Raw genomic sequence first — 11,220 nt, 5'->3', positions numbered from 1 at the left:
GTGCCTCAGACTACGTCAAGCATATCTTGACTTGTGGTAAAAAAAACCTGAGATGATTTCACTCCTATGTAAGGATTCCTTGATCCATTTATGAGTCTTTAAAATGAAATTCTTCTTGTATTTTGAATTCCATGCCTTTATCATACGTAGTCAATGTAATACTTATGATTTGATTATATGATATGATATAAATCATGAAAACATGTACTTTATTTTTTATTTTGCTTTGTGTTGTTTCTATGCTTCAATAAAAGCAAAAGATTTTCTTACCTTTCTTTATTCATTCTTACCTTTTATTTCTTTTCTTCCTTGGAATCATTCTTAATTTTATTTTGAGCTTTCCAAAAACACCTCTCCATTTTCCAGTTACAAACCACATTTGCTCCAAGGTTACCTTCTTCATCCCCAATGAAGCTTATTGATGCAAATGTAAGGCACCTAAGGAAAAGTTGGATGCTCCACCCTCAGCTCTTACTGTTTTATAATCCTTGTCACATTCACTCTTCAAATACCCTACAGGTGCAGGATTGGCAAGTGTATTAACAAGTGCACTGATGGATCAGAGGGACCAAATAAGCCTTGGGCTCCTTCTTTGCTTCCTCAGTTTTTAGCTCATGATGACATTTTGGTGCAAACAAGAATACTCAGTCTCAGAAAGGTATTTATTTGTTTGGTTATTTATAGTTTATTTAAATTTATTAAAATTCAATTCACATAGAATGAATTAGACATATTATAAGAGGAGAGTACAACACCTAAGTCAAGGATAAAACTAAATTATGTTTCACCACTCTTAAGGCAGGCATTGGAGGAACTAGTTTAAAAGGAAGGATCTTCCACCTGATTATGTGCCAATAATTTAAAGTCATTGCATTGCATGCTGAAAAAAAAAAAAAAAAGAATGAAAAGAAAGCCAGTTTTCTTCTTTACAAAATTGGAAAATAAATCTAGTTTTGCCCAAATTATTAAATTATACTCAACTAGTATAATGTAGTTCATTAATTGAAAACTATAAAATGAAAAGTTTCTTAATATCTAGTCCAAGGGTAGGTTAGGTTCAAACTGCCCATATATTGTTAGATAATAATATCTGGAAGGTTAAAAAATTCTTAAAATTGTTAATATCACATGAGTGAAATCATGGTCCCTTTTCTTTTCTAATTGAATTATACCTTTTCTACTACAGTGTGCAACATGATGTTTTGATATACTTTGTGAAATAATTACTACAATCAATCAGATGACATATCTATCATTTCACATAGTTATATTCATGATAACATTTTCTATTAGAACAGTTTTCTTTTTTATTTTTATTTTTTGATTCATTGTATACAAATTTGGTACAACTTTTCATACAATTAGTACAAACATTATTATGTGGCTGTTGTGATGTTGTGCCTTTTTTTTTACATTTCCAAGGGAGTTCATAAGTTCAACCTTTGGTATTAAGATTTTATAGAATCCAGAAAAAATATTATATTTTATCTTAGAGAATGCTGTTGTTAGTGTTGTCCTTAGAGGATTAGAAATGTCTTCCTGGCCAAACTCAAAGAAGGAATAATGCACAATTAGGCTGTGTATTTTGGTTAGGAACCATTTACCTCCTTTGTTCCAGTCTATAGTGGATGTTCTTTTGTCTCCTGTGTTAAGGATAGTTCTTCTTAATTCTAGTGGTGATTTTCTCATCACCTTGACATGAAGATGGTTCTTTTTTCTTTTCCTCATTTTGAAATGATTCTGCTGTGTGTCATAGGAAAGGGACTCTGTGACTTCAAATTTCTAAAATATCTTCAGGAATAACCTGGCTGTGTAAAGTCAGTATTCTTCCAGCACATTCTGGTCAGATTGTGTCTTTTTTATATCTCCAACTATGATTAGTCAGTCCTGAAAAGTTTAGAAATGGACTCGGGATTCTGCTGGTTGCTCTTTCTCACAGTACAGTCCTGCTTAGCTGCTCAACTGCCAGTTTCAACCCTTTACCAATTTCTCCATCTTCAGAATAATCAACCCTTTTTCCTTACTTTCCCCACCAGCATTCCTTCCGCTTAATGCTGCCATTTTGTTTTCCAAGGGAGACATGACCATGTTAGGAGAGCAAAGAATTAGATTATGGAGGAAATTATCCTATTTTGAAGACCTATTGATATCAATTATCCTATTGATGAAGATCGGGCTGTGGGGTGAAAAGGAAAATAACCTCCTACTACTTTGATAATGAGAAAGTATCTCATGGTTTTCATGAATATATCTTTCTATGCATAATCCGTTATACTTTGTAAATAGAACAATAAATTTATATATTTTGAAAAACTATTTATTTGCCATGATGATAATTTGTAATGTCAGTATTAGTGTGCACATTTTTAATATGATACTTCTTGTGTTCATAGTTGGGGCAGGCTATATAGAAACAGGATATGTGCACAGATATTGAGTAAAAGTTGAATGTATAGACATTTATATGTACTTATGCACATACATACATCTATACATATAGATCTATATATATTTATATATCTTTATCTATCTATAATAATACAGGCACACACACACACACACACACACACACACAATTAATTTGAGGTTCTTTTCACAGAGGCAGAAGTTAGATGACATATTCCAATCAGGGGCACTTCAAATGACTAAAACTATTAAATAAAAAGATTTTAAATGAACTTGTATGCATACTTCTTACATAAAATTGTCATTTAAAAAACTTACAAACAAAGGGTGATTTTTAGGAGTGATGAAAAGACATATATAAAAAGAAAATTTGTATATACTTTAGCGAGAATTATTTTTACCATTAATTTTTGGATTTTGAATAAATCCAAAATCGTAATGGAAACTCCTTCTCTCTCTCCCATGTCTAAAAGAAAACCCACCCATGACAAATCACACAAAATATATGAATGGCATGTTACATATTAGAGACAAATAAAAGCAATTGCAACAAAATAATTTTTCTGTTGAAACACAGTTTATTTAATAATAATGACTTTTTACAGAAGTTGACAGCCAAATTCTATCACATTTTACATAGTGTTATAGTTGTCAAAGAAAAACATTTCTCTAAACTATCACAATATTGAAGAGATAAGGTGAATCATAACAAGTAGCTCTTTAATTCCTTTTATTCAGATAATTTGGTATATAGTTGGTATTGTTGAAGATATGCAAACATTTCTCGTGTGAAGAAAGTTGGACATGAATCCAGTGAGACAGGAGGTTAGAGTCAATAGGCTCAATAACCAAGGAAATTCTTCAGTAGAAGCCATAGGACCAGCACCTTCTGTAGCAGAGTGGGCGACAGCATCCATAACCATAGCCGCCATAGCCACCATAGCCATAGCCTAGGCCACCATAGCCACCACAGCCATAACCACCATAGCCACCACAGCCATAGCCATAGCCACAGCCTAGGCCACCATAGCCATAGCCCAGGCCTCCATAGTAGTTGCCATAGTAGCAGCTCATGCTGTCAGGAGTGGAGTGTTCAGTTCAGGATCAGGACAGAGGTGTCTTGAGTCTGGATGTCACTGTCTGCCACTTGCCTTTTATATACCCTGGTGCTAGGTGGGGAAAACCACAGGTATTGCATGGTCATATTATCTCACTAATGTGTCTCAGACAACATCATGAATATCTTAATTTATTGTAAAAACAGGCCTCATAACTGAGATAATTTTGTTCCTATGTCACCATTCCATGTCCATTTGGGGACTTTGAAAGGAAATTATTGTTCCATTTTGAATGCCATCTATCACTGTACATTTAGTTAAATGAAAATTTATGATATGATCACATAGGAAAATGTAAATTTTGAAAGTAGGTATTTTATTTTTATTTTCATTTATATTGTTACCATTCCCCAATAGAATATAATATCTTCCTTCCCTTCTTTCTTCCTTCCTTTCTTCTTCCTTCCTTCCTTCTCTTTCTTTTCTTCTAAATTATTCTTACTTTATATTTCAATCTTTCCAGAAAACACATGATCGTTTTCTAGTTAGCAGCAACATTCATTTCATGGTTTTCTTTTTCACCCAATGAAGATTGTTGTTACATGTGTAAAACCCCTAAGGTAAGTTGGGTGCTCTATCCTCAACTCTTACTGTTTTATTATTGTTATCACATTCACTCTTTCAAAATAAGAACACATTAACACCAAAAGCAATAGGATACAGGAAATAATTAAAATCAGAGCTGGAATCAATGAAATTGAAACAAAAGGAACAATCCAAAAAATTGACAAAACAATAAAGTCCGTTCTTTGAAAACATAAATAAAATTGATAAACCCTTAACCAAGCTAATGAAGAGAAAGAGAAAACTCAAGTTACTAAAATTCACAATGAGGAAGGAAATATCACAATGGTCTCTGATGAAATACAGATGATAATCAGAAACTATTTGGAAAATTTACATGCTAATAAAATAGAAAATCTTGAACAACAACAAATTCCTAGAGACATATCACCTACCCAAATTGAATCAGGAGAACATAGAAAATTTAAACAGATCCATATGAAGCAATGAAATTGAAGAAATCACCAAATCGTACCAAAAAAAAAAAGAGCCCAGGACCAGACAGAGTTTTAGTCAAGTTCTACTAGACCTTCAAAGAAGAACTAACACAAATACTCAAATTATTTCATGTAATTGAAAAGGAAAGTACCCTTCTAAACTCATTCTCTGAAGCTAATGTCACATTGATTCCAAAACCAGACAGACACCTCAAGGAAAGACAATTTCTGACCAATATTTCTGATGAAGAGAGATGTAAAATTTCTTAATAAAATATTGCCAAGTGTCATACAAAAATATATTTAAAAGACAGTGTACCATGATCAAATGGGATTCACCTCAGGGATGCAAAGTTGGGTAACAGATGGATATCAATAAACATAATTCATCATATCAATAGACTTAAAAACAAGAATCACATGATTATTGCAATAGATGCATAAGAAGCATTTGACAAAGTACAATATCCATTCATATTTAAAAGACTTGAAAAACTAGGAGTAGTAGGAACATACCGCAACATTATAAAAGCTATCTATAATAAACCTAAGGCCTACACCATTTAAATGGAGAAAAATTGAAAACATTCTTTCTAAAAACTGGAACAAGGCATGGATGCCCTCTTTCACAACTTCTATTCAATATAGTCCTGGAAACTAACAAAAGCAATTAGACAGATGAAAGAAATTAAAGGGATACAAATAAGAAACTATCCCTATTTGCTCATGATCTGATCCCATATTTAGGAGACCCAAAAAACTCCACTAGAAAACTTCTAGAACTTATAAATGAATGCAGCAAAGTAGCAGGATATAAAATTAACACCCATAAATCAGCTCAAAGAGAAATTAGGAAAACTATCCCATTCACAGTAGCCTCAAAAAAGAATAAAAGATTTGAGAATCAATTAACAAAAGCTGAGAAAGACCTCTATAATGAAAACTATAGAACTCTAAAGAAAGAAATTTAAGAAGACATTAGAAGATGGAAAGATCTTCCATGTTCTTGGATACACAGAATTAATATCGTCAAAATGTCCATACTACCAAAAGTGCTATACAGATTTAATGTAATCCCTGTAAGATTCCAATGAGATTTTTCATAGATATAGAAAAAGCAGTCATGAAATTCAGCTGGAAAAATAAGAGGCCCAGAATAGCTAAAGCAATCCTTAGCAAGAAAAGTGAAGCAGGTGACATCACAATATCAGATGTTAAATTATACTACAGAGATATAGTAACAAAAACAGAATGGTATTGGCTCCAAGCAGCCATGAACCCAATGGTAAAAGAACAGAAGACACATAGATAAACCCACATAAATATAGTTAGTTCATACTAGACAAAGGCACCATAAACGTATTTTGGAGAAAAGATAGCCTCTTCAGCAAATGGTTCTGGGAAAACTGGAAATCCATATGTAAAAAAAGAAATTAGACCCCTATCTCTCACCCTACATAAACCCACCTCAATGTGAATCAAAGACCTAGGCTTTAGACTCTGTGTGTACTAGAATTAAAAGTAGACCCAAATCTCCATCATGTCAACTTAGGAACCAAATTCCTCAACAAAACTTCTAAAGGGCAGGAAGTAAAATCAAGAATCAATAAATGGAATGGCATCAAACTAAAAAGCTTCTTCATAGCAAAACAAGCAATCAAAAATGTGGAGAAAGCCTGTTGGATGGGCGGAAATCTTTACCACATACGCCTCAGATATAGTGTTAATCTCCAGGATATGTAAAGAACTCAAAAAACTAACCACCAGAAAAGCAAACAAGCCAGTCAATAAATGGACTGAGGAACTGAACAGACACCTCACAAAAGAAGAAACACAATTGATCAATGAATACATAAAAAAAATGTTTAACATCTCTAGCAATTAGAGAAATTCAAATCAGAACTACTCTAAGATTCCTTCTCACTCAAGTCAAAATGGAAATTATCAAGAACACAAGCAACAAAAAATGTTGGTGAGGATGTGGGGAGAAAGGCACACCAATGCATTGCTGGTGGGACTGCAATTGGTGCAGTCACTCTGGAAAGCAGTGTGGAGATTCCTCAGAAAACTTGGAATGGAACCACCATTTGACCCAGCTATCCCACTTCTTGGTTTATACCAAAGGACTTAAAATCAGCATACTACAGTGATACAGCCACATCAATTTTTATAGCAGCTCAACTCACACTAGCTAAATAGTGGAACCAACCTAGGTATCCTTCAACAGATGAATGGATAAATAAGATGTGGTATATATACACAATGAAATATTACTCCACTTTAAAGAATAATAAAATGATGGCATTTGCCAGTGAATGGATGAAGCTGGAGAATATCATGCTAAGCAAAATAAGCTGGTCTCAAAAACCTAAAGGCTGAATGTTTTCTCTGATCTGCAGATGTGAATTTACAATAAGGTATGTGGGGGAGTCTGCTAGGGAAGAATAGATTTACTTTGGATTAGGCAAAGAAAAGTGAAGGAAAGAAAAGGAGTATGGGAGTAGGAATGATAGGAGAATGAATTGGACATTATTACCCTATGTGCATATATGGCTACATGACCAGTGTGATTCTACATCATGTACAACCAGAAGAATGATAAGTAATACTGCATTTATGTATGATGTCCCAAAGTGCATCCTACTGTCATGTATAACTAATTAGGACAAATTTTAAAAAAAGAATGCAAGCAACAATAAATGTTGGCAAGGATGTGGAGAAAAGGGTACATTTGTTTTGCTGGTGGGAATGCAAATTGAAACTGGTGCAGCCACTCTGGAAAGCAGTATGAAAATTCCTCAGAAATCTTGGAATGGATCCACCATTTGACCCACTTATCCCATCCTTGGTATATACCAAAAGGACTTAAAAACATCATACTGTGGTGATACAGCCACATCCTTGTTTTTAGCAGCTCTATTCACAAAAACTAAGCTATGGAATCAACCATGATGCCTTTCAGCAGATAAATGAATTTAAAAAAATGTGGTACATTTATAAAATGGAATATTACTCAGTCATAAATAAGAATGAAACTATGGTATTTGCTGGTTAATGAATGAAACTGAAGACTATCTTAAATGAAATAAGCAAATCCCCCCAAACAAAGGCCAAATGTTCTCTCTGATATGTGGATGCTCACACACAATTATCTGGGAGGAGGGAGAAGTAGAGGTTCACTGGATTGGTTGGGGGTGGGGAGTGGGAGGGAAAGAGAATCAGAATGGGAAAGAATTGGGCATACCTTTCCTATATGCATATATGGTTACATAACCAGTGTAACTCCATGTCATGTACAACCATATAAATGGGAAGTTATACTCCATGTGCATATGATGTGTCAAAGTACATTCTACCTTCATTAAAAGAACACATTTTTTTAAACAAAGAAAGAAGAAAAACAAAAAGTAACATTCTCTCTTTCAAATGCCTTGCAGGTGCAGGAATGGCAGGTCTCTTGGATAGATTGGAGGAACCAAAGGAGCCATTGGCTCCTTCTTTGATTCCCCAATTTTTAGCAGCTGCTAAAGTTTTGGTGGGAACAAGTATATTCAGTCATGAAAGGAATTTTTTTTTTTTGGTTTTGTTATCAACAGTTTATGAAATTTATTAAAATTCAATTCACATAAAATAAATTGGATCTATTAGAAGAGGAGAGCTCAACACCTGAGACAGAGACAAATCTCAATTATGTTCCACCACTCTTAATGCAGGCATTGGAACAATCTGCAAAGAAGAAAGGAGCTTCCACTCTGGTTTTACAGTTGCTCAACCCAAATGTCCTCTGACTCACAAATCCTGCCAGTTCTGCTCTTTGCTGTCACTGAGTACTGAAATGGGTCACAGGTGCAGAGACATGAAGAAAACCTGCTTTTGCCCAAGTTTCTCATTCAGATCATTTGAGACTTATTTAAGAGATTCATATAGGTCTGCTTCCCTCTTTGGACTACCAATTGATATTTATTTGTCAGAGATCATGTGCCAATGATTTTAAGTCATTGTATTGTATGAAATTTATTATTGTCTCTGCATTTCTTCTTATTATAGAGTCTCTTGTCCATATCATGACATGTTAGATGTGACAAAAGGACTATGTATTAAATGCTCATGTTGCAAAAGATAAAGAAAACAAGTTTTCATCCTTTTGAAATTGGACAATAAATTATGTTTCTTGAGCAGGTATAATATAATTTAGTATTATGCTTATTACATTTATTTTATGATACTAATTTGTTAAATTATTGACCACATGGCTCATTTGCTTTTATAAAATAGAACTAGAATTTTAGTTTGATTCTTTGGTTCATTTCTCCAGTTTTAGTACAGACTTCATATGTGGATGAAGGTTTGGTTTGTTTTGATAACTGTTGCCTCTTTCACCTATTTCCATAGGAGTCCATAAATTCAATATTTTTTATTAAAGTTTTAGAAGACCCAGAACATATTACATTTCACATTAGAGGATGTGTTTTGTTGTTGTTTTTGCCATTGGGCTATTAGAAAAGATCAGTTTGACCAAATGTAAATAAGGACAATCATGAGATTACGCTATGAATTTTGGTTAGGGTGGTGGTGAAACTGGCCTCAAGTTTGTGATCCTCTTGCTTTGGCCTCCCATGCTGCTGAGATTACAGGTGTGGGCTACAGTACCTAAATGGTTATGAGAGTTTTAACCCAGTAAGCACATTCATTTCCTTATAGGGATTACTCGGTGGCAATTGTAAGTAGGTGGGGTGTGGTTGGAGGAGTAGGGTCACTGGGGCACAGGCCTTGGAATGTATATTTTATTCTTGGTGATGGGAGATCTCTCTCTCTCTCTCTCCGTCTCTCTCTCTCTCTCTCTCTCTCTCCATCTGGTTTCTGGTGGCCATGTCCTTGTCACTTTCTTCAAGCACTCTTTTCTACCATAATGTCCTGCCCCATCTTGGACCTAGAGAAAAGAAGTCTGCCATTTATGAAATGAGATCAATGAAACCATGAGCACTAAATAAGCTTTTTGTCCTCTGAATTTATTCTTGTTGGGTCTTTTGGTCTCAGCAATGATAAAACTGACTAAAATACCAAGTATGTTTTGCCAGCCCTGAAAAATTAATAGTGGAGTCAGAATTCTGATTTCTGTGTCATACAAGCCTCTTGCCTGACTCCTAGAATTGAGAACTTTACATGTCACCCCATATTTAAATACTTTCTCCGTCTTAAGAATATTAGTTTTCTCCATCAGCATGTTATTGCATTTATTGCTATCAGTTTGTCTCCCAATTGGAACATAATAACTTGAAGAGTAGAAACAATTTGATTCTGGAGAAAATTAGTATATGTAGGCATATATCTTTGATAAATAGCACACTTGGGGATGAAAAAGAAAATAAACTAATGCTAATTTGACACTGAGAACATAACTCAAGGTTTTGATAAACTTATCTTACAATGCATAATACATGTATTTTTTCTAAATGAAAGAATAAAACTGATACATTTTGAAATGCTATTTGGTTGCCATGATGGTAATCCAGAACATGATTATTAGCAAAGACATTTTCAATAAAAGAAAACCTGTGGTCATTGTTTAGGGAGCATTTGTTTTTTAAATGAGAAACATTTCACAGAGGCAGATCTGTAGCAGAAACAATACAAACCATTTTATGCAAACACACAAAGAATACAAATATGGACAATTTTAAATAATCTGATACAAAATATAATTATCATTGTAGCCATTTGAAGAACTGGAATGGGAGTCATTAGCAAATAAAAATATTAAGAGAGTCAAACAAATATAAAGCACACTTTGCATGATCAATTAGAAAGAATTATTATTTTTCTCTTTTCATTAATGAACACAAAAGAGTTCTGGGGCGTTTCCACCCCCACCTTTTTATAAACAGCCACACACACACAACTAATAACACACAAGTACACAGACAGACGTGTCACACTGACGGAAAGAATTTAATAGAACTGCAACAAAGCAATATTTCCAGTGAAATACAGTTTATTTCATAATATGCATTTTTATAAAGGTTGAGAGTCAAATTTGATCACATTTTACATAGTGTTATAAAGATAATTACTAAAGGGAAACTTTTCTCCAAACTATCACACAATCTAAGAGATAGTGATGAATTAAAACAGGTAGCTATTTCAGTCATTCATTTCATTTTGGTACAGAGTCGGTATTGTTGAAGACATGCAAACATTTCTAAAGTGAAGAAAGTTGGAGTTGATTCCAGGGAGACAGCAGGTTACAGCCAATAGGCTCAACATTGTGGAAATTCCTCAGTAGAAGCCATAGGACCAACACCTTCTGTAGCAGAGTGGGCGGCAGCATCCATAACCATAGCCACCATAGCCACCATAGCCACCACAGCCATAGCCACCATAGCCACCACAGCCATAGCCATAGCCACCATAGCCACAGCCATAGCCACAGCCTAGGCCACCATAGCCATAGCCCAGGCCTCCATAGTAGTTGCCGTAGTAGCAGCTCATGCTGTCAGGAGTGGAGTGTTCAGTTCAGGATCAGGACAGAGGTGTCTTGAGTCTGGATGTCACTGTCTGCCACCTGCCTTTTATACACCCTGGGTGTTGGGTGGGGAAAACCACAGGCATTGCATGGTCATATTATTTCACTAATGTGTCTTGACAACATCATGGATATCTTGAATTATTGCAAAAACAAGCCTCATAACTGAGAT

General features: G+C 34.6%; 1 protein-coding gene across 1 annotated transcript; it reads right to left on the bottom strand.

Moving 5' to 3' along the window:
- Positions 1-3,267: 3,267 nt before the first annotated feature.
- Positions 3,268-11,014, bottom strand: LOC124993756 (keratin-associated protein 19-2-like). The gene is made up of 2 exons (XM_047565532.1): positions 10,827-11,014; positions 3,268-3,481 (listed from the first exon to the last, which is right to left on the bottom strand). The coding sequence occupies exons 1-2, from the start codon at positions 11,012-11,014 to the stop codon at positions 3,268-3,270; spliced, it is 402 nt and encodes a 133-aa protein (XP_047421488.1).
- Positions 11,015-11,220: the final 206 nt, after the last annotated feature.

This window comes from Sciurus carolinensis, chromosome 9 (assembly GCF_902686445.1).
Source record: "Sciurus carolinensis chromosome 9, mSciCar1.2, whole genome shotgun sequence".
Taxonomy (NCBI): Eukaryota; Metazoa; Chordata; class Mammalia; order Rodentia; family Sciuridae; genus Sciurus; species Sciurus carolinensis.
Note: the sequence above shows the minus strand (reverse complement) of the source record. Positions and strands in the feature narration are given on the sequence as shown.

What these genes read in the sequence shown, in the direction of transcription:
- LOC124993756 (XM_047565532.1), bottom strand. Translation starts at nt 11,014, where the DNA reads ATGAGCTGCTACTACGGCAACTACTATGGAGGCCTGGGCTATGGCTAT. An exon ending in CGCCCACTCTGCTACAGAAG is followed by an intron (nt 3,482 to 10,826) that starts GTGTTGGTCCTA and finishes CACTCCTGACAG; the next exon opens with CATGAGCTGCTACTATGGCA.